The following is a 24893-nucleotide window of genomic DNA, read 5'->3' as shown; positions in this document are numbered from 1 at the left end:
AAAATAAATGATACAAATGGAAATCAAAAATGGAGTTCTACAAACAGACTTCAAAAGGGGTCCATGACATGTCACAGTCTTTCTTTATTAGCAAAGTCAATGATAAGAATAAAACAGCTTTAAGCATATTTTAAGAGTTCTCTTTTTAGATTATATTAGGTTGGATTTGATTTTATTGCCATTGAACACAGTACCATGAAAACGAAACGCACTTTTGAATATGATCAGAGCTGCAAACAGTAGTTAATAGCAAGTAATCGGATAAATATAAATATACAGCGTGAGGGATTTGTACAGAGAATAGTAAGTCAAGAGACTTACAAAATAATCAGTGAGAGTTAGAATATGTCTAATAATATACAGAACCCAAGGGTGTACAAGTAAGGTTTTAAGGGGAGGAGGGAAGGGTGGCGGTGGCTTAGCGCTTGGCTTTAGATTTCAGCATGGTGACAGCTACAGGGTAGAAACTGCTCCTGGTCCTCCTGTTGTTGGCACTTAGGCTCCTGTACCACCTCCCAGAAGGTAAATAGATGGTAAATAGACCATGGCTTTGGCAAGAGGGCTCCCTAATGAGTATGTGTGCCCTCCACAGTCATCGTTTGTGCTGGAGGTCCTCAATGGCAGGTAGCAAGGCACCAGTGCTGCAACCTTCTGCTGTGTCTCATTATTACAGAAACTTAACTAATTAATACTCAACAAATGTTTAATTCTCCTGGGGATTGCCTAATTTGTATTGCTTTTTTTCTCGCCTAGCTAATAAAGATTGCACATAATTAAGATGACTTTTTTAGATTTGGTTTTTCTAAGGCTAGAAGCAAAAACATTTATTAACATCACATTAATCCAATTAAGTGTCAAAGGACAATGGTTCCTGTCTATAATGGAAGACTCTCACACTACCTACAATTAATCATATCTGAATATTTTAGGTTTGTCAGTCAACCTAACCATGAACATGTCAGCAATGTGAAGGAAAAAGAAATGTGTCTAGAGAATTTTTAAAAATGTCTTTGCCAAGCATAAACCAGATTTGTCATGGCCAAGCAGGAAAAAGGCCTGTCCAAAGAGGAGTACAATACAATACAGTTTATTTTTGTATAGCTCAAAATCAAACACAAGGTGCCACAATGGGCTTTAACAGGCCCTGCCTCTTGACAGCCCCCCAGCCTTGACTCTCTAAGAAGACAAGGAAAAACTCCCAAAAAAACCCTTGTAGGAAAAAAATGGAAGAAACCTTAGGAAAGGCAGTTCAAAGAGAGACCCCTTTCCAGGTAGGTTGGTTGTGCAGTGGGTGTCAAAAAGAAGGGGGTCAATACAATACAATACAATACACAGAACAGAACAAATCCTCAATATAGTAAGAAATAAAAAATTTACAAGTAAGGAGCAGAATTTAACAGTAGATGATATCACATAATATGATCTGGATTTGTTTAGAGTCCTGGAGACCTCAGCCATCAAGCTGCCTTCCCCATTTTGCCATTCCACGGCTGAAACAGTGCTGGGCCAGCCAATCCGATGAAAGGACCCCTCTTTCCCACGATTCCTGTGATCCTCCATTAGGGATGCTTTTACCTTAGGCAGGCAAAACAACTTGGCTGGTGGGCCGTGGCACCAAGTGTCACATTTGAGTAACGAAAAAAGAAACAGAATAGGTGAGGGTTAGTATTCAATTATAACTATCATGTTACTTATGTTTTAGTGCTAATGACTAACAACAGAGATGCAGTCTGTACAGTTAATCAGCAGCTCTAGTCAGGATATGCTAAACTGAAGTAGTGAGTCTTCAGCTGGGATTTAAAAGGTAAGACCGAAGGGGCATCTCTTATAGTAGCAGGCAGACCATTCAGCAGTTTAGGGGCCCCGTAATTAAAAGCTCGACCTCCCACTGTTATTTTATTAATTCTTGGAATCATAAGCAGACCGGCATCTTGAGATCTTAATGTGCGCTCAGGTTTGTAAGTCATGATAAGTTCAGACAAGTAAGCCGGACCTCAGCCATTTAATGCTTTATATGTTAAAAGGAAGATTTTGAAATCTGCCCTAAACTTAACTGAGAGCCAGTGTAAGGATTTAAGAACTGGAGTTATGTGTTCGTATTTTCTTGTTCTTGTAATTATTCTTTCAGCAGCATTTTGGATTAACTGGAGGATGTATAAAGAACAGTTTGAACATCCAGTGAACACCGCATTGCAGTAGTCAATCCTACTAGAGATACAGTAAATGCATGAATTAATTTCTCAGAATCCTGATTATTTAGAAAGTGCCTTAATTTCCCTACATTTTTAAGATGGAAGAAACATGATTTGTACAACTTTGTAATATGCGCTTTAAATGACATGCTAGAGTCAAAGATAACTCCTAGATTGTGGGCTGATTCAGTAAAATTAATGAGGATTCCAACTGAGTTAAATGATGACAAAATATTGTTGTGATCAGCGTCATTCCCTCCACGATTAACATCTCTGTTTTATTTGTATTTAAAGACAAGTAGTTCTTATTCATCCACTGCTTTAATTTACTAACACAACTAATTGAAGACAACATTGGAGAAACTTCATCTGATTTAAATGAAAGGTATAACTGGATGTCATCTGCATATGAGTGAAAATTAACATTTTGTTTCATAATGAGAGATCCCAGTGGAAGCATGTAAAGTGAAAACAGTAAAAGTCCCAGTACTGAGCCCTGCAGGACACCATATCTCAGTTCTGTGTATAATGATGGAGTACTGTCAGCACATTTCTGTACATATTGAAACCAATTTCATAAATAAGAACTAAACCAAGCAAGCACAGTGCCTGTAAGCCCAACATCATTTTCTAGCCTGTGTAGTAAAGTAGAGTGGTCTATGGTGTCAAATGCTGCACTTAAGTCCAACAACATAATTACAGTGGAGTTTCCTTCATCAGAGGATATCAGAATGTTGTTTACAACCCGTGTTAGTGCCGTTTCTGTACTATTACCAGTGCGGAAACCAGACTGGAATTTCTCAAATAAATTGTAATACGTAAGGTGTGACTGAAGCTGACTGGCGACTACTTTTTCTAGTATTTTAGAGAGAAAGGGTAAATTTGAAATAGGCCTATAATTATTTAGTATGTGTGGGTCTAAGTCTGACTTTTTAAATAATGGTTTAATGACTGACACTTTTAGTGCTTCAGGTACTGTGCCATGCAATAATGAACTATTGATAATGTTTAGAATATTTGCTGCAAGAACATCCATTGCACTTTTTACTAGTTTTGTTGGCACTGGATCTAGGGAACAAGTAGTGGGTTTAATTTTAGAAATTAAAGTTAAGACTTCCTGTTCAGTTACAGGATTAAAATTACTAAAGTGCTGAATGCAATGTGAGATAGGGTCTGCTAAGCTAGTAGACTGTGATGCTGAGATCTGGGATCTTATATTTTTAATTTTCTCATTGAAGAAGTTCATAAAGTTCGTACTGCTAATATCTGTTGGTATTTTGCACTGTTGATCTAAATTTCAATTTGTTAATTTAGTCACTGTTCTAAACAGTACCTGAGGATTTTTATTATTGCTATCTATTATTGTAGAATAGTATTCTGAGCGAGCTTTAAAGAGAGCTTTTTAATATTTTTTAACACTCTCTGTCCATGCAATTTGAAAGACGTGTAGCTTTGTTGCTCTCCATCTGCGCTCCAGTTTTCGACACTCTAATTTAAGAGCTCGAGTGTTTTCATTAAACCAGGTAGAGTTTCTATGTGCTTTGATCACTTTTGTTTTAAGGGGATCCACTGTGTCCAAAGCATCTCTCAAGGTCACATTATAATGAGATGTCAGCTGATCTAAATTGTTTTCCACTTTTACATTTGATGTTAACTGATCTAAATAGTTTTTCACAATTACACTCAACTTGCTCAAAGTATCTGTAAATTTTGAAGCAGAATTACAACCTAGATGTCGCACTGTCTTTGTTTTAATCTGTGAGTGCGTTGGCAAGGGCAGGACTAAATCAAATGTAATTAAGTAGTGATCAGAAATAACTTAATTTAATGGAGTAATATTTAAATTTTGAATTTCAACTTTGTAAGTTATAATTAAATCTAATGTGTGGTTATGATTATGAGTTGGACCTTTGACAATCTGACAAAATCCTACTGAATTTAACAAATAAATTAAACATTTGCTAAAAGTGTCAGTTTCCACATCAATACTACGTGATCATAATTTATAGCCAAATCAGATAAAAGGTTGCTAAATTCAGTCATGGACAATGAATATGACCCTGGTGGTCTGTAGACTAGCACTATAATTGCGTTGGAATCTGTTTTAATGTTTAAAATGAATGCCTCAAAGGATGTAAAGTCACCTAAATTTTTAGAAGTGATTTGCATTTTGTTACAGTGAATTATTGCAAGGCCTCCTCCTCAACCAGAATCTCTAGACTTATGAAGGAACGAGTATCCATCTGGTGACGCCTCAGCTAGGGGAACAGTGTCACATTTACTAAGCCAGGTTTCAGTGAGAAGACACAGATCAGATTTTGTACTTAATATAACATAATTTACCAAAGCAGATTTACTGCCAAGAGAGTGAATGTTCAATAAGCAGAATTTAAAACTGCATGCTTCTTTCTGGACTGGTGATATATTTTTTGTTTTAATTTGAAGTAAATTTCTATTACAGATGCCCCTGGTGGAGGGTCTGGTTTTATCCCTTGGTCTAATTATACACCTTATTTTTTGGTTATCAAGTAATTTAAGGTTTGCATCAAGACTAAATTTACTGGATGCCCCACAACAGGGATTATGGGTAACAGCTTCAGGATAGTAACAGGTGGGATAAACAACAGCCTGTGATTTAAGATCACATGACTGCGGCCTGGATGGTGCTCTAATCAGTCAGCCAGGCAGTTTTGCTGCCATATTTTGGGATAATACATAAGATCCCTTCCAGTTAGGATGAAGACCATCTCTTTTGAAAAATCCAGGCCTTTCCCAAAAATCATCCCAATTGTTCACAAATGCTATGCTTTTATTTGCACACCAGGTTTCTAGCCAGCAGTGAAGTGAGCGCAATCTTCTATAAATCACATCCCCTCTATATAATCTTGCTAAGGGGCCAGATTCAAATAAATTCCAACATTTTCTTTTAGCTTTGGTGCATTGAGAGATGAAGTTCCTCTTTAATACTTCAGATTGCTGTAAATAAATATCATTAGTGCCGACATGCAGCAATAAGGTAGATACTTTATTGTCAGCGACACGGTCCAATTCGGCCTCTATGTCAGAAATCTTGGCCCCTGCAAGGCATTTAACATTAACTGCTGGTTTAACATAGTTTGGAATTCTAACATTGCGCACTATGGAATCGCCAGTTATGAGCACTTTCTTATTCTCAGTTTCCACAGGGGCGCTGCGGAGTGCTGAGAAACTGTTCTGGGTCCGAATTGGTGACCTGGGTTCCGAGGGACTAAATTCTGGCTTCTTAGACCCCCGTCTTACTGTTACCCACTCGCCCTGTGGCTGAATTGGTGCTGCTGACTTCAGCCATGCACTAACTACAGTGGGATCTGGAGAGACTGAAGCCGAATCAGAAGTAGCTGAATTGTCTAAACAAACCGAGTTGATCCAATTTTTGGTTTGCCTAATTGCTATCAGGTAAAAGAGTAAACGACAGGACTGGGAGATGAATAATTCAGGAGGTAAGGCAAGGGGATGGATTCTAAGTAGACAGACGTTCACTGATAAAAGCACTGAAAAACCATGCAACAAGCCAAAATGAGAGACAGAGAGAGAAGTAAAAAAACAAAGCAAACTTTTCTGAAAATATTAACTTCCAATAATTAACTTGAATACAACGAAGATTTGTTGTTTGTGTATTTTCAAACCAAAACTGTAACACTAGGTGCCTCCAGCTTAAATACTGTCGATGACATGTCACATGTCTGGCAACCAATGTCCACTGCTAACAGCAATATGGCATCCAGAATCTGAGACTTCTTCATAATTATGGCATGAACTAGAAACAAAAGAAATAACAAATAGACCTCATCAATACATAAACGAGAAACACACTTAAAAATATATAATGACTTTGTTCATTGATTTATTATTAAAATATACAGTGCATCTGGAAAGTATTCACAGCGCATCACTTTTTCCACATTTTGTTATGTTACAGACTTATTCCAAAATGGATTAAATTCATTTTTTTCCTCAGAATTCTACACACAACACCCCATAATGACAACATGAAAAAAGATGTTGGGTAGCTTCTCAGCCATCTGCCAATAGCATCCCTTGTATGAAATCAACTGGGCAAACCAACTGAGGAAGCATGTACCAGAAATTAAAAGACCCATTGTCCGCAGAAATCTGCGAACCAGCAAAAAATCTGCGATATATATTTAAATATGCTTACATATAAAATCCGCGATAGAGTGAAGCCATGAAAGGCGAAGCGCGATATAGTGAGGGATTACTGTAGACACAATTGCAAAAGGTCTTTTAGTTGTTTAGCTCCCACAACTTAGGAATATGTTCTTTGCGTTTTCTGTGACTTCATGAGAAACAATGCCACTAAATATAAAGCATTGTACCTTCAAAGCAGATTCACCTCATGATGAACCATCAGTCAGGTGAGGATATGGAACGATCTCAAAAGTCTAACAGGACACATATTCTTCCTTCTTCTTTATGAAGAACCTGCAATACATCTTTAGCACCCTATTAACTACTTGATAGCATAGGCTCCGTATGTATCAAAAAATCCTACTTTAAAATATTTTAAAATGGACCTTGCTATCTTCAAGCAGTACTTCTTTATTTCACTTTGCCCTACTGAATCAAAAGCCATGCACTCTTTGGAAAGATTATATTGTCTGCATTTCATAAAATAATGAATCCTTTATGTAGATAAAATAAAACTGGACTTTCACCTAAGGTTAGTTAAGTAGCATCAAGTTTATATTTGTCTAGTTCTCTTGTTATAGAAGAGTTTTGGTATATTCCTGTATGTATTATTTTCTTATAAAGCAGTCTCACAAAATACCAATATTCTCTAGGTTCTTTGGCTTTACCTTCTTTAGTATATGTTTCAATACTGGTATATCATCATTTTTATGTGACTAATGTCAAACTAAGAAGTATAATACCACAAAATGCGGACATCTAATATCTAGTGATCAAATTCATTGCCCATGTCCAAGATTGTGCTACATTTGTTCAGATCACACTAAAGTGACACATTGATGAAAATAAACTAAAATGAACATTAATTAAATATTAAAACAATTTTGTTGAAAACAGATAATTCAGCCCCACTATCTTGTGAGTTTTGTTCATCTAACTTCTCCAAAATAAAGTTGTAGCTGTGTTTTTACCAAAGTTCAGCAGCTCTAGCATAAAAATGGGGTTCAACAAAAGCCTAATGCGCTGAAATGATTCCACAGACAAAATATCTCTGTTTTTAAAAGTTTTAGTTAAAATTCAAAGTAAAACAGTTCACACAAAAAAGAGACAACTGAAATAGCAAAAAAGGAAAAGTTCTTGTTAAGAAAAGTTCTGTTCAAAGCTTAAATCTTGTTACATTTCAAATCGCTTCAAAACGTTTCTGAACCATTTCAAAATGGTCAAATAACTGTATGCCTGTCCCATTTCTAAGCAGAAAATGGGTCTTTTAAGTCCCTGTGTACGGGGACCTGTTCTAAACAACAACTGACTCAATTATCACACTGTATCTCAGTTATAGCAAGAAGATTCTATCTCATACTAACTTATAGGGGGAAAAGACTACACCATTGTCTAAGACTATGAAAGAAAATTATATTCTATTGAAATTAAGCAAACACAATTATGAGTTTAACTGATAGCTTTAACTTTCTAAGATTGGCTCTTACAGAAATCAAGTCTGGAATGTTCTCAAAGTAGTAATATTCATTACGTGGTAGCTTTTGTGGGAGAAGATAAATTCGAAATATGTTAAAGAAAGAAATTTGTCCTCAACTAGGACCTTTTCAGTCAGGAACCAGGCAGAAGGAAACTTGTTCATTGCATCTTTTATTTTCTCTTCAGCAAATGCTTGAAAAGGGAGCATCCTGTAACAGCAATCTACTAAGGGACAATGCCCTGAGCAGAGGTAGTCAGCAAATCAGAGTCAAACGTCAAAGCGCACTTTATTGTCATCTTTACCATATACAAGTATACAGATAGACAAAATTGTAAAGCTCAGGGTCCAAATTAAAAATAGAATTAAAATTTAAATTTAAAATTAAAACACAAACAAGACAAGACATTTTGCAAAGACAAGATAAAGAATTAGCAGCAATATTGACGTGTAGTTAGCAATATGAATATTGATGCAATGTATGGTATTTGCAATCTAGATACATAAATATAGTCAATAGATATGTAATATAATAAATAAATAATAGATATAGATAATACAGAAATTATCAGTGTATGATAATAGTTGTTTAAGACGTGTAAACAATGACAGGTCAGAATGTTTCACAGCAGAAGGATAACAAGAGTGTCAAAATACTTAAAGGTCAGTATGAGAGTTTCAGTTCTTCTCTACCTGCACACTCGTCTTTGCAGGACAGTGGCTCACATGTATAAAAGTTCTGTTTTTAGAGGTGGTTGAGGACTTGTGGAAGGTCCCAGGTGGCAGCATGGTGTTAAGGAGTCTAACAGCTTGGGGGTAAAAAACTCTCCTGCAGCCTGGCAGATCTGGCTGTGATGCTGCGGTATCTTCTCTTGGATGGCAGACGTGTGAAAAGTCCATGTGAGGGGTGTAAGGGGTCCTGCACAATGCCACAGGCCTTGCAGACACTACGTTTGTAAAATATGTCCTGTAGTGAAGGGAGAGGCACCCCAATAATGTTCTCTGCTGTCTTCACTATCCTTTGCAGGCACTTGCGGTCGGATATGTTGCAGTTGCCATACCAGACCGTGATGCAGCTGGTCAGAACACTCTCAATGGTGCCTCTGTAGAACATGGTGAGGATGGAAGGGGGAAGACTTGCTCACTTCAGCCGCCTCAGGAAGTGTAGTCTCTGCTGGGCTTTTTTGATTAGTGATGAGGTGTTACGTGTCCACGTAATTTCCTCAGTTATGTGCACACCGAGGAACTTGGTACTCCTAACAGTCTCCACATCTAAACCGTTGATGCTTAGTGGGATGTGGGCAGGATGTGATTTTCTGAAGTCCACGATTATCTCTTTTGTCTTGTCAACATTGAGAAATAGATTGTTGTCTTCACACCATGCAGGCAGCCATTCCACCTCATCTCTGTATGCTGTTTCATCATCCCTGCTTATCAGTCCCAGCACCGTCGTATTATCCACAAACTTGATGATGTGGTTGGTGTTATGTGTGGCTGTGCAGTCGTAAGTCAGCAGGGTGAAGAGCAGTGGACTAAGCATGCAGCCCTGTGGTGCTCCAGTGCTCAGTGTAATGATGCTGGAAGTGTTGCAGCCCATCCGAACTGACTGGGGCCTCTCTGTCAAGAAGTCCAGGATCCAATTGCAGAGGGTGGTGTTCAGGCCCAACCTGCTCAGTTTTACAACCAGCTTTTGAGGGATGATTGTGTTGAAGGCAGAGCTAAAGTCTATGAATAGCATCCTGACATATGTGTCTTTTTTATCCAGATGTGTCAAGAAGAGGTGAAGGGCAGAGCATATGGCATCCTCAGTTGACCTGTTTGAGCAGTATGCAAACTGAAGAGGGTCAAGGGAGGCAGGGAGATTAGTCTTTATGTGTGACATGACTAACCTTTCGAAGCACTTCATGATGATTGGTGTAAATGCAACTGGTTGGCAGTCATTCAAGCATGTCACTGATGATTTCTTCGGCACTGGTATTATGGTGGTCGACTTGAAACCTGCTGGGACTGATGACTGGCTCAGAGATATGTTGAAGATGTCTGTGAGGACACCAGCCAGTTGACTGGCACATTCTTTGAGCACACGACCAGGTCACAAATGGTCACAGAACAGAGACAGTGACTCATTCTTATAGATGACTGAATCTGCATAACAGTGCTGATTTAATCTTGACATTTACTCTAATTTGTTAAAAGACATGAGTTGTTTCAGCATGGCCAGCTTACATACCCCAAAATAAAAGTCTCACTTCACATATTCTTGGTCCTTGCAATACTTGCTAATGCTTCTTGAGTTCTTGTGTGTGTGACACTTGCAAGCCTTACTTGGTACTCAGCCATCTTCTTGAACCATCACCCAGAACCTTCTTGTACTTTGCTGTTCACTTGACCTTTATCTGGTTTCCTGATATGCTTGAACAAGTTTTTGACATGTATTAACCCTTTTAAACTTCTTCCAAGACAGATGCTGTATTTTAATGGGGAAAACATACCAAAACACTTTATGCACAACACCTATACAGTAATCCCTCCTCCATCGCGGGGGTTGCGTTCCAGAGCCACCCGCGAAATAAGAAAATCCGCGAAGTAGAAACCATATGTTTATATGGTTATTTTTATATTGTCATGCTTGGGTCACAGATTTGCGCAGAAACACAGGAGGTTGTAGAGAGACAGGAACGTTATTCAAACACTGCAAACAAACATTTGTCTCTTTTTCAAAAGTTTAAACTGTGCTCCATGACAAGACAGAGATGACAGTTCCGTCTCACAATTAAAAGAATGCAAACATATCTTCCTCTTCAAAGGAGTGCGTGTCAGGAGCAGTGACTGTCACAGAGATAGAGAGAAAAGCAAACAAATCAATAGGGCTGTTTGGCTTTTAAGTATGCGAAGCACCGCGGCACAAAGCTGTTGAAGGCGGCAGCTCACACCCCCTCCGTCAGGAGCAGAGAGAGAGAGAGAGAGAGAGAGAAAAACAAACAGTCAAAAATCAATACGTGCCCTTCGAGCTTTTAAGTATGCGAAGCACCGTGCAGCATGTCGCTTCATGAAGCAGCTGCACAAAAGATAGCAACGTGAAGATAATCTTTCAGCATTTTTAGACGAGCGTCCGTATCGTCTAGGTGTGCGAACAGCCCCCCTGCTCAATCCCCCTACGTCAGGATCAGAGAAAGTCAGCGCAAGAGAAAGAGAAAAGTAAGCTGGGTAGCTTCTCAGCCATCTGCCAATAGTGTCCCTTGTATGAAATCAACTGGGCAAACCAACTGAGGAAGCATGTACCAGAAATTAAAAGACCCATTGTCCGCAGAAACCCGTGAAGCAGCGAAAAATCCGTAATATATATTTAAATATGCTTACATATAAAATCCGCAATGGAGTGAAGCCGCGAAAGGCGAAGCGCGATATAGCGAGGGATTACTGTATTACCCTTAAATGATTATGTGACCCCTAAGTCTCATTTTTCTTGCACACTTCTTCCATCTATCATTGATTTTCTGTGTAAAGAAGATCTTTCTAATATTTGTGTGTAATCCATCCTCGACAAGTTTCCATTTGTATCCCCATGTTTTTGTTGAAGAATTTATTTTAAATTTAAAGTCAGAATGCCCCATATTAATTCCCTTCATGATTTAAACAGTTCAATAATGTCATCGCTTAGCCTCTGTTTTCTTAATATAAAAAAGTTCAGCTCCTTTAATATATCCTGTGGCTGATGGCCGGGTCCCATGCCGGCCAGCACGCCCCTTCAATGTGTATTCAGGGGGAGCAGCCCTGGACAGTGCAGTACCTCCTGGGTTGGAGCAGTGCCTCAGTCTCTTGCAGGGTTTCATGGGAGATGGAGTTCTCCACAGCCCTGTTGGGGTCTGCGGTGGCCACCAGGGGGCGCGGCATGGGTCCCTGAGCCCAGCTGGTCTAATCTTCAGCCCCACCCGGGAGTGCAACCGGAAACAGGTGATCAAGCACCTGGAGCACTTCCGGGTGGGCCATAAAAGGAGCCAGCAACCACCACTCAACAGCCAGAGTCGGGTGGAAGGAGGACAAAGCTTGTGGAGGAGTGGTGGTGGAAGAGAGGAAGAGAAAAGGAGTGTAGTAGTGTGGGTTTTGTATTTGGGACTGTGTTGTGGCTGGGGGGTTCACGGGGAAGACGTGCCCTCCAGCTGAAGAAAATAAAAGTCTTTTGTACTTTTATATGTGCCTCCCATGTCCAATCTGTGTCGGGTCAGGTGCTATATAGTGTTTTCTTACAATCCCTACAGCCCATTTCCTGCAGTCCTAGAATCAGTCTAGATTTTTTTTTCTTTGCTTTGCACTTATTCTAGTTTAGTTATTCTTATTTGCAATCGTGATGGACAGGTTGACAGATGAGATTAGACAGGAGTCCCAGTGGACTATGATGTTTGCTGATGACATTGTGATCTGTAATGATAGTAGGGAGCAGGTTGAGGAGACCCTGGAGAGGTGGAGATATGCCGTAGAGAAGAAAGGAATGAAGGTCAGTAGGAACAAGACAGATTACATGTGTGTAAATGAGAGGGAGGTCAGTGGAATGGTGAGGATGCAGGGAGTAGAGTTGGCGAAGGTGGATGAGTTTAAATACTTGGGATCAACAGTACAGTAGAGTAGAGGGGATTGTGGAAGAAAGGTGAAAAAGAGAGGGCAGGCAGGGTGGAATGGGTGGAGAAGAGTGTCAGGAGTGATTTGTGACAGACGGATATCAGCAAGAGTGAAAGGGAAGGTCTACAGGGCAGTTGTGAGACCAGCTAAGTTATATGGGTTGGAGATGGTGGCACTGACTAGAAAGCAGGAGACAGATTTGGAGGTAGCAGAGTTAAAGATGCTAAGATTTTCATTGGGTGTGATGAGGATGGATAGGATTAGAAATTAGTACATTAGAGGGTCAACTCATGTTGGACGGTTGGGAGACAAAGTCAGAGAGGTGAGATTGCATTGGTTTGGACATGTGCAGAGGAGAGATGCTGAGCATATTGGGAAAAGGATGCTAAAAATAGAGCTGCCAGGGAAGAGGAAAAGAGGAAGGCCTGAGAGAAGGTTTATGGATGTGGTGAGCGAGAACATGCAGGTGATGGGTGTAACAGAACAAGATGCAGAGGACATAAGGATATGGAAGAAGATGATCTGTTGTGGCAACCCCTAACATGGAGATATCCATGTGTTTCTTGAATTGGCTGACATCTCATTTTGTGTCTGAGCCTTTGGACTCCACTGACTTCTCGCTTGCAAATGACGCTGGATGAGATGCTCCTGGAATGACTGGACTGCTCACTTGTACATTTTGCTGTAGGAAACGATACAATGCCAAGTTTATGAGGAACTGATGTTTTCATTTTGTAGGCAAACTAAATGTAGAGAGTGGTTTTAGGGAAAATACTCAGTAAATAGAGAAAAGTTGTGAGTCACCACTAAAAATGTCTTGGGTAAATATGTGGTTCATAGTATAAGAATTCTTAAATTCAAAAGTAGTATCAGAGAACAAAATAAAAGGTTTAAATGTTGTATGGTTTCATATCTAACTTGATGTACTGGAACAAAATGAAGTCAGGATGACTCAAAACAACAGGCAGGCACGGTTTAAGGTACTTTGCCAATTCATTGTAGTAAGTTGTTCCATTACAGAGGCTGGAAGTTTTAAAGGGTAGAAGAAGAGCGTGTGCAAGTAAACAATATTTGCATATGAAATATTTTCAGAATTTTGCCTTTTAAAGATTTGTATTTGTAAAAAATACATTTTTTTTTTTTTTTTTACACAATTGTGCTTACAGAAAACTTTTCAGCAGTATACTTTTTTTGCATTTAAGTTAAAAAGGCGGAGTGGTGGCTCTGAGGCTAGGGATCTGCACTGGCAATCGCAAGGTTGCCGGTTCGAATCCCGTAAATGCCAATAGGGACTCTGCTCTGTTGGGCCCTTCAGCAAGGTCCTTAATCTGCAATTGCTGAGCGCTTTAAGTAGTGAGAAAAGCGCTATATAAATGCAAAGAATTATTATTAAAAGTTTTGCTTAAAGAAAGCTTAGCACAATTTTCTTAATCCTCACTCACTATCTGTGGTAGAAATTATACTTTCCACTGCCGATAAAGGCATCCATAGTATCTCTAAGCTACACCAGTGCTAGAGAAAGAATTTTCAGATAACAAATGGAAATCATCCTTTGATAAAAGTTTTTCAGCTTGTATGAATCATGATTTAACTTAGAATTGTACATTGCACGCCTTTCTTGACTTAGTCTTTCTAAAAATTAATCTAATTCATGACCCTAAGTATGAGTGATCTCAGCACATACCCATTTTCTTGTGCCACATGTTTAGGCAATGTCCTCTGCTCTTATTTTTATGGAGTACAATTTATCTTTTTTCAATTCTGTCTTTGCTTTTTGTTCTCAATGATTTCCACCTGGTTTTTGCAGTTGGTTATTTGTTGTTGACCTTGGTTTCTGTTTTGGATTTATTTTTTTGGATTATTCACATTAAATCGACATTATGTTATTCTGATCTACATGCCATTGTTCCTCTTCCAAGTTCTTCCTCTCTTAGGTCCGTCTGCCTACCAGGGAGTGTTGCTCTTTCCTCTACCACTTTGGCTTGCTACAGAACCTTCCATGGTGTTAGGTACCATGGTAAAGGGGTGTGATAAATATTTATGAAAAGTGTGTGCTCCATTTTTTACATTTACCAAAGTTTGGGTATATTTAACAATTATGTAGCATTCATCTGTGAAATCCTTTAAATCAGTATTGTCCTCTGTAAATTCTTTCATTATTTCTGACAACTTTAGGATTTTTAGATAAATACTAAAATGCTAAAAAATGCTAATGTGCAAGTTACAAATATTTTAAAAATTGAACAAAGCATTTCAATGTTTTACAATGCATTAAGTACATTTTTAAAATAGCAATGCAAGCTATTAATTCTAGGCAGTTAAATGTATAACACACAGTGTTTGATTTCTGATTTTTAATGAATAGAACTATAACATTTGAATTCATTTTTAGGGGAAGTACCTACAAGTACATGCAAAGGGAAATGTTATGAACCTTATCAAGACGGCTCCAATGGCTGCCAATGTGGTGCCCTATGTCAGAATAACAACAACTGCTGCCATGACTTTGAAGATATTTGCCTGAAGCCAGGTAATTTATTTTGATAATTAATTTATTATCTGAATACGATTACTTAAACACTACTGGGTCACACACTACAAATGCCAGATACCAACAACGTCCAGAGTGCTAGTTCGCTGTTACCAATCGGCCTAACCTGGATGTCTTTGGTAACTGACTAGGGTAACTGATGAAAACCCAAGAAGACACGGGAAGAAAGTTCCAGAAAATTCCAAAAGGCTGGTGGCAAAACTAAGATCTAATCAAAGTACAGCAGTACTAAGCCCTGTGCACTAACCATAATCCGCTCTATAACTAACATTTTTAAAAGTACTTTGTATCAACAAAATTGAAACAGTTTGTTCTTATCTTGGTACTGATTTCCCCAATGTTATATTTTCCATATGCTGTTGCTTTTTTAAAGTAATTTTCCTCTCCTTATTTAATATGGAACATTAAGACTGCCTCTTAAACTAATAACTGAGTTTAAATTTTTCATACTAAGAACATATTCTAGAAGATGTATAACATAGGCTAAAAATTATGGGTCTTCGTGCACATTAAACTGAATGGTGTTTAATGCTAGCAATGATTTTATTAATGTGCTAAACTGTAACGCCAAACGTTTTGGACTCCGGACCGTCGCACCTTGTTGGACATCCCATTCCAAAGCCATAGGTATTTATTTTGAGTTGCCATCGCCCCACATGGACGGTAACAATCTTCACTCTTCTGGGAAAATTTCAAGACATTGGAGTCTGTGGGAATTTGTGTCCATTCAAACAAAAGAGTACTAGTAATGTCAAGTATTGTAATCGATGTTCCAATGAATCCCAAAGGTGTTCAATAGGGTTGAGGTCTAGGCTCGGTGCAGGGCCCTCAAGCTCCTCCACACCAAACTCTTCAAACCATGTCTTTATAGATTTGGCTTTGTGCACAGGGGCACAGTCATGCTGGAACAGAAGAGGGTCTTCCCAAATTGTTCCCACAAAGTTGGAAGAGCACATATGTCTAAAATGTCTTTGTATGCTGTAGTATTAGCAGTACCCTTGACTTGAACCAAAGGGCCTAGTCCAAACTGTGAAAAACAGCCCCAGACCATTGTTCCTCCTCAACCAAACTTTACAGTAGACACTATACAGTCCAGAAGGTGGTGTTCTCCTGGCATCTACAAAACCCACAATCATCCATCAGACTGTCAGATAGTGAAGCATGATTCATCACTCCAGACAACATATTTCCACTGCTCCAGAGTCCAATGTCGGTGTGCTTTCTGCCATCAAGTGCACCTATCAGCTGCAGGTTCAATATTAAATACCCACACACCAGCCAGCTAACCCAATGGAAAGGGATGCTCTGGGGACTCCTTATATTTAAAAAAGGAATGGGTGCTCTTTGTTGCTCAACATATAGTTGTCAGTTTTATTGATGACAAAAGCAGCTAAACTGAGGCAACTAAAAAAGTTATGAACTATGCATAGACGTGAATAGTTCACAATGCTGATCTGACACATTCATATTTTTTAAATTTTATTCAGAGTACTGAGCTATTAAAAAATATATTTAAAGTTCAGATATAAATGTGTTAATTACACATAATTACAGGAATTTGTTCAGATTTTAATTAGGATAGTAATTAAAAACACTAAACTCTTCTTTTAAAGTTATTAGTCCTCAATATTGATAGGTGATATACACCCATATCTGTGTTTATTAAAAAAGCAATGCCTATTTTCTGACCAGTTTTTAAAGGCAAAATAATGTCAACCCGTATAATCTCTAACGTGAAAAATGCAGTGAAAACGCATATACTGTATTATGGGCCATTTATATGGATACACCTTAATAAAATGGGAATGGTTGGTGATATTAACTTCCTGTTTGTGGCACATTAGTATATGTGAGGGGGGAAACTTTTCAAAATGGGTGGTGACCATGGTGGCCATTTTGAAGTCGGCCATTTTGGATCCAACTTTTGTTTTTTCAATAGGAAGAGGGTCATGTGACACATCAGACTTATTGGGAATTTCACAAGAAAAACAATGGTGTGCTTGGTTTTAACGTAACTTTATTCTTTCATGAGTTATTTACAAGTTTCTGACCACTTATAAAATATGTTCAATGTGCTGCCCATTGTGTTGGATTGTCAATGCAACCCTCTTCTCCCACTCTTCACACACTGATAGCAACACCGCAGGAGAAATGCTAGCACAGGCTTCCAGTATCCGTAGTTTCAGGTGCTGCACATCTCCTATCTTCACAGCATAGACAATTGCCTTCAGATGACTCCAAAGATAAAAGTCTAAGGGGGTCAGATCGGGAGACCTTGGGGGCCATTCAACTGGCCCACGACGACCAATCCACTTTCCAGGAAACTGTTCATCTAGGAATGCTCGGACCTGACACCCATAATGTGGTGGTGCACCATCTTGCTGGAAAAACTCAGGGAACGTGCCAGCTTCAGTGCATAAAGAGGGAAACACATCATCATGTAGCAATTTCGCTTATCCAGTGGCCTTGAGGTTTCCATTGATGAAGAATGGCCCCACTATCTTTGTACCCCATATACCACACCATACCATCAATTTTTTTGTTCCAACAGTCTTGGAGGGATCTATCCAATGTGGGTTAGTGTCAGACCAATAGCGGTGGTTTTGTTTGTTAACGTCACCATTCACATAAAAGTTTGCCTCATCACTGAACAAAATCTTCTGCGAAAACTGAGGGTCCTGTTCCAATTTTTGTTTTGCCCATTCTGCAAATTCAGTGCGCCGATCTGGGTCATCCTCGTTGAGATGCTGCAATAGCTGGAGTTTGTAAGGGTGCCATTTGTGAGTAGCTAATATCCGCCGAAGGGATGTTCGACTAATGCCACTCTCCAGTGACATGCGGCGAGTGCTACGCTGTGGGCTCTTGCTGAATGAAGCTAGGACAGCCACTGATGTTTCTTCATTAGTGACAGTTTTCATGCGTCCAGATTTTGGCAAATCCAACACTGAACCAGTTTCACGAAACTTAGCAAGCAGTTTGCTAACTGTAGCATGGGAGATGGGTGGTCTCGTAGGGTGTCTTGCATTGAAATCTGCTGCAATGACCTGGTTACTACTTTCACCAGACATCAACACAATTTCTATCTGCTCCTCACGTGTTAACCTCTGCGACATGTCAATGGCTGTACACAAAGAGAAACTTGTAAATAACTCATGAAAGAATAAAGTTACGTTAAAACCAAGCACACCATTGTTTTTCTTGTGAAATTCCCAATAAGTTTGATGTGTCACATGACCCTCTTCCTATTGAAAAAACAAAAGTTGGATCCAAAATGGCCGACTTCAAAATGGCCACCATGGTCACCACCCATCTTGAAAAGTTTCCCCCCTCACATATACTAATGTGCCACAAACAGGAAGTTAATATCACCAACCATTCCCATTTTATTAAGGTGTATCCATATAAATGGCCCACCCTGTATATTTGAAAGGTAGGTTGGTGAGTATAATGTAGTCTACCAGATAAACTGCAGGTCCAGCTAATATTTTACTTCTGGACCAGCACTCTAAGCAATAACAAAGTCTGATCAGTCATATAAGATAATTTGAAATCAGCCCAACAAGTGGGGCTTTACATGAATTCAGAAATAATGGATTATGTAAAGCAGACAAGATTAGTTTCCTGCAAGAAGCTAAAGTTTTTATGGAGCCCCGCTGGTGTCGTGCCAAAAAAAAACCACACACTGAACGAATTATTAATCCATTGCAAGCGAATGAATTATGTAACTCATTTAAAAGGACTATTTAATTTTTTTTTCCCATCACGCTTCTTATTTCTGTAATGGGCTATAAATTGGTGTTTTAAAGAAAATGACATTTGTGTGTGTTGCTTTTAGGAAAAACACATTTAAATAATAAATATATGTAAGTAAATAAGTGAACTTTATTGTCATTCATACCATACAACAGTACAACAACGGATGCATAGCTGAACAAAATTGCATTTCTTCAGGCTCAATGTGCAGACATACAGTTAGGTCCATAAATATTTGGACAGAGACAACTTTTTTTCTAATTTTGGTTCTGTACATTACCAAAATGAATTGTAAATGAAACAACTCAGATGCAGTTGAAGTGCAGACTTTCAGCTTTAATTCAGTGGGGTGAACAAAATGATTGAATAAAAATGTGAGGCAACTAAAGCATTTTTTTAACACAATCCCTTCATTTCAGGTAATTGGACAATTGACTCAAAGGCTATTTCATGGGCAGGTGTGGGCAAGTCCGTCGTTATGTCATTATCAATTAAGCAGATAAAAGGCCTGGAGTTGATTTGAGGTGTGGTGCTTGCATGTGGAAGATTTTGCTGTGAACAGACAACATGCGGTCAAAGGAGCTCTCCATGCAGGTGAAAGAAGCCATCCTTAAGTTGCGAAAACAGGAAAAAACCCATCCGAGAAATTGCTACAATATTACGAGTGGCAAAATCTACAGTTTGGTACATCCTGAGAAAGAAAGCAAGCACTGGTGAATTCAGCAACGCAAAAAGACCTGGACGTCCATGGAAGACAACAGTGGTGGATGATCGCAGAATCATTTCCGTCTGTTCTTTTACTACTTAAATACTGAAAGAATCTCTTAGGGTTGTCTTTCGTCTTATCTGCTATATTCCTCTCCTACTGTCTTTTAGCCTCCCTAGTATCCTTCTTAATTGTTGCCCTCATGTTCTCATACGCCCTATGACTCACATTGGAGTTATTAGTCTTAGATTCTTTTAAAGCTGTTTTTTCCTTTGCAGCTTCTTTTTTAACTCTTTATTGACCCACTGTTGTCTTTTTTTTAAATTTCCTATTAATTCCAACAGTACAGTACCTGTCCTCAATTACATGTAAAACCTGTTCCACTTGTAAAACCTTTTAAACCTGTTCCACTGCCCCTCAACAGTTTCCACACTTAAAAGCTTATCCCATTCCATCCTCCTGCGACTTTGCCGCATCTGCTCAAAATTTTCCCTACCAAAGTTAAACATAACAATTTTAGTCATTGCATCCACACTTACAAAACACTGAGAATTGTATTATATTATGTTCATTTGACTCTATTGGTTCAATCACCTCTACACCTTTAGTTCTATCCTGATTATTATCAAATACTAAATCCAGACAAGGTTCACCATGCGTTTGTGATTTAACATACTGTGTTAAAAAACAGTCACTGATTACTACTAAAAACTGATGCTATTGTGCTACACCATTTGCAAGGTTAGTCCAGTTAATACTCAGATAATTCAAGTCCCCCATGACTATTGAGGAAGAAAAAACATTATTAACTGTAATGATTATAAGTATTTAACTCAAGGACTGTATTTTGTATTAATCATGCTGCAGAGAGTTATATGATTTATTACTTCTATATGATTTGTGGTTCATTTAGGTAGAAAAAGAATTAAGCTTGTGCACACAATATGAGACTGATTTGCATTCTTTTATGAGAAAATGCTGACCTCTTGATACTAACAGAACACCCTGTGATATTATAAATCAATGTGATAGTTTCTGAATCCTTGCTTAAAACTATAAGAAACATGTCACTTATGAATTAATAAATAAGGATTTATTAATATAACCAGACAAAATCTAATGAAGATATTAAAGCTATAAGAATGTAATTTCTTTATAACTAATGTACTGAACTATAAGAAACTGCTTTAAACTGGTCTTGTGTCTGTGTGCTGATAACGGCCTATTTTTAGGAATGTGAGTGCCCTAATAACTCTTTATTTTGATAAGAAACTGTGCACTCCTGCATGTAATAAATCAGGATGTAACCGTAACTTACAGCAATCTATGTATGGCCTCAAAATGAACTGTCATGTTTTTTTCTCTTTGGCTAATGAATAAGCTAGGTAATATAAGAGAGGAATTTTCTCTTTTAAGAGCAGATTGTCTGTTCTGACCAGCCAGTGGCAATGAATTGGGGGGGGGGGGGGGGTTATGGCTCCAGTCTCTTTGGAGGTGTGGGGGGAGGGGGTGGGGCTGCAGTCTTTTTAACTCACCAAGAATAAAGAAATTGCTTTTTTATTTTAAATTGGTGTTTGTTTCCCGTTGATTTCGACTTCAGCGTCCACACTATAATATTCCCCTGTAAACTTGACTTTTTAATATTTTTAAAAAAGATGTGTATTGAAAGTACTGTCTTCATTGGGTGTGTATAACACACTCCTAAAATAAGGTCTTTTTCCCTAATGCTTTCCCGGCAAAGCCACATTATAACAGCCGACCCCTTACCCAGCCGGCAGCTATACCTCCAAGACCTGTGGCCTGGATAATTTACTGAGTAGGAATCTAACTATCAAGCTGTACCTCTAACAAATTACACTTTTCCCCACAATCGACGGTGTAAATATAAACACACAAAAGCAGGTATATAAAATTATACTGATTAAATGTATTAAATGAAACAACAAGACAAATGCAAAAATAGAAAGATAAACATATATAAATATAAATATCCCTCCACCACATCAACAACGTGACACCACCATATATAAATACAACAAAACCCTCCCTTGCCCCTGTAACATATAACACACAACACGAATAACAAAAAATGATGATATACGGAATGATCGTGAACTTGAGTCCGGTCATAAGAACTGTCCTGAATACGGTTGACTGAACTAGTGATAAATGAGTCGTTTGATTTTTCTGGAACAAAATGGAACAGCCTCACCGTGAATCCTCGGTGCGTGGTGGATGATGAAGTCCAACCCCGGGGTCTCTCGTGATGAGGGTATTGAAGTAAGTCCGGTGGATTGAAAAACAAACTGGATCAAAATGCGCGATGTGGAATACAGCAAGTACAGATGGCTCGTGGTCGTGAAAAAATGGTCTCCTCTCTCTCCTTCCTTTCTCCTCTTTTTTTTGGCTATTCCCCCCTGATTGCTTAAATAGTCCTGTGACAGCTGTAATTGATTAATAATGAACAGGTGTTTTCCAGGTTTGAGGCTGTGGTGTTCTTCCATCATCCGTCCCCCTTTACGGGGACGGCATTAACTGATACACACAGACAGCAAACGGGACAATGGAAACAAGATGCACTCAGTACTAACATTTGACAACACTAACTATGTAGCCCCGCTACAACATGTCCTCATTAAGATGGGGCTCATCATCCAACTGAAGAGGACTTGCATTTAAATTCTGTTTGAAATAAACAGCAACCCCACCATCTTTTCTGTTTATCCTTCTATATAAAATGTGTATCCCTCTAGGTTCTACTCATCCCCATCTTTGTTATTTAGCCAGGTTTCCGTTCTTGCTATAATATCATAATTATGCTCTGCTAAATACAACTCCAGCTCACTTGACTTATTTTAGATACTTCTAGCATTAAGGCAAACTATTTATAATGTGTTAGTCATTCTACATCTAAATGTTGGGTAAGAATTTACATTACTATCCATTTTTATTTCTACACTATTGTTTTTTTCCTCCATGTATAGTTCTAAACCTGGCTTTTCTTAAACTCCCTGCTCCCTCAGTCCTCAACTAGCCTACTCATACGTCTCCCCAATACATTGGTGCCCCTTCATTTCAGATGTAACCCATTACGGTGGAACAGGTCCCATCTGTTCCAAAAGTAGTCCCAATGCCCAATAAACCTATATCCTTCCACCCTGCACCAAGATTTGAGCCACGCATTAAGTCTTCTAATCTCCTTAGTCTTACCTGGACTGGCGCGTGGCACAGGCAGACCTTCAGAGAAGACTACCTTATGAGTTCTGCTCCTCAGCCTGGCACCTAACTCTTTGAATTTGGATCGCAGAACTGACAGACTACCCTTATGTAAGTTATTTGTTCCAACATGGACAATGACAACTGGATACCCCCCCCCCCCCCCCCAGCCTATTCACCCCTCGCAGGGAATTACCCCATCTGCACCCAGAAGGCAACACACCATGCGGGACTCTGTTTCTGGAGGAAACCTGCACTTCAATCCCCCTAATGACTGAGTCCCCAACTACCACTACCTCTCTCTTTCTGGGAACTGGTTTTGAGGTGGCCCATTGGGGATCCTCACCCCACCTACCACCTCAGAATTATTAGAGACACTGTCCAACACCACAAAGACCTGAAAATGGTTTGACACTTCCAATTTTTGGGTTGGACTGTGTGCACCCTTTACCTTATGCCTTGTGACTGTGCCCCACTTATCTCTACCTGTCTGGTCTGGAATCTCCTCCCATTACACCTTTGGGTTCATACTACCTCTCTAAAGGACACCCGGGCCAGGTCCGTCAATTTTCAATGCCTACAATGCCTGTCAGTCAACTCCTCCTTCAGTTCCGCAACCCCGAGCTCAAGGTGCTGAATCAGCTAGCATCTCCTGAAGATATAGCCCTCACAGATTATTGGCTCCTCTAAGCCATCACCTAAAAAGTCTAACATCCAACAGGACTTGCATTGTACTGGCCTCATTATTAAAATTTGATTTAGGATTAGTAACGCTGCCTTAACGTTTTTTCTTTTTTTTCAATTAAAAACTAAAAAAATTAAGCCAAAGAAAATAGATTATAGAGCTGCTACAGCTATTTTACACCTTCTGTCCCTTAAGTTTCTCCAATATTCTCCCTCTTAATTGCCTATTGTTTGTCCTTCTATGAAGTTAACTTTACTTTTCTCTGTCTGTTTTTCTAACTTTGCACTCCTCTTATTCTTTACTTAAAAGCTCCCCACTCGCACTGTTTGTATTAATGAACCCTTATGCTGTCATCCACTTAACTGTTCTACCTCTGGACCGCTAAGAACTGCTCAATCTAAAATAAATAAATAGAAAGCAAACAAAGAAACAAAAAAAATAAAAACTTGCTTAGTGAATATCTGCTGCTAGTTAATTTCTTACTGTCTTATCTGCTCCTACAGCCCCTTGTGCCTGATTGGACCTCTTAATGCTGGCTGCCTGCTTAACACTAGAATTACCAAAGTGTACGAAAAAACTTGTAAATCCGACCCACCTTAAATCCCTTCGCACCTCTCCGTCAGCGTCTTTTGTCTTGTAAATGTGTTGACCAACACAAGCAGCAAGCAGCATGCTATATAATCCCCCCCACCACCGCAGAAAGGGCAAGAAGTTCACCCCCGGTTACAGCCCTGATTTTCTTGGAGTTAAGTGCTGGAGTTTTAGAGGGGAAATAATAGATCGTTATTTGGAACATATGCATTTCATGTGTGTTCCGTGTCTACAACAATCTATGTAAATACATTGTTAAAACAGAAACGTTTTTCATGTTTCAGTAACAAATGACAAAATGTCGACATGAACTGTATGACGTTAACATTACAACATCTTTTAAATGTAATTAGCTAAATGTAAAAACAGTGTCTTGCTTGGGTCACAGAATTGCAGAGAAACACAGGAGATTGTAGAGACAGAAACTTTTATTCAAACACTTCAAACAAACATGTCTCTTTCAGAAGTAAAACGAGCTCAGTATACAGTTAGTTCTCGATTTAAAGAATAGGCAAACATCATAGGGGACCCCCAACAGAAGCAGAGGATGTCTGGGGGAGGAGAGAGAAACAAAGCAATCAGCCAAAAGGACAGGTGCTGTTCAAGCTTTTAAGTATGCGTACCGCCGCGAGAGAAACATATCACGTGACAGAGTAGCCGCAAGTAAGCCCAGCAAGTAAGGGAGCAAAGTGAAGGTAGTCTATCAGCGTTTTTAAAAAGGGGTTTATTGAGAAGCGTGCACGTCTTCTAGGGGTGCGTTCAGCCCCCCTGATCACACCCCTTCCATCAGCTTTATTCACATTTTCGTGAATTAAGCAACACTCCAAACCAGGTTCAAACAAGTGTGACAGGACATCAGCATTAACAGGCTCAGAGCCATGTCAATGCCTGACAGTAAAACTGTAAGGTTGCAAGCTCAA

At 39.1% G+C, this 24893-nt stretch overlaps 2 protein-coding genes across 3 annotated transcripts in view; one reads left to right on the top strand and one right to left on the bottom strand.

Annotated features, from left to right (window-relative positions):
• Nucleotides 1-18450, bottom strand: part of LOC127529990 (uncharacterized) — a 798609-nt gene extending 780159 nt beyond the window's left edge. Inside the window, exon 1 of one of the 2 annotated variants that reach the window (XM_051935514.1) lies at nt 17162-18450. In XM_051935514.1, coding sequence (XP_051791474.1) covers nt 17476-18135 — 660 coding nt within the window. In that variant the 5' untranslated portion in view covers nt 18136-18450 and the 3' untranslated portion in view covers nt 17162-17475. The remainder of the gene's footprint in view (nt 1-17161) is intronic. The other variant, XM_051935515.1, reaches the window with a different exon arrangement.
• The window catches only part of LOC114663832 (ectonucleotide pyrophosphatase/phosphodiesterase family member 3-like), a 196643-nt gene that overhangs the window by 6301 nt on the left and 165449 nt on the right, over nt 1-24893 (top strand). Inside the window, exon 3 of the mRNA XM_051935499.1 lies at nt 14864-15001. Coding sequence (XP_051791459.1) covers nt 14864-15001 — 138 coding nt within the window. The remainder of the gene's footprint in view (nt 1-14863; nt 15002-24893) is intronic.

This window comes from Erpetoichthys calabaricus, chromosome 13 (assembly GCF_900747795.2).
Source record: "Erpetoichthys calabaricus chromosome 13, fErpCal1.3, whole genome shotgun sequence".
Classification (NCBI taxonomy): domain Eukaryota; kingdom Metazoa; phylum Chordata; class Cladistia; order Polypteriformes; family Polypteridae; genus Erpetoichthys; species Erpetoichthys calabaricus.
The sequence above is the reverse complement of the archived record's forward strand: the minus strand, read 5'-3'. Positions and strand labels throughout refer to the sequence as shown.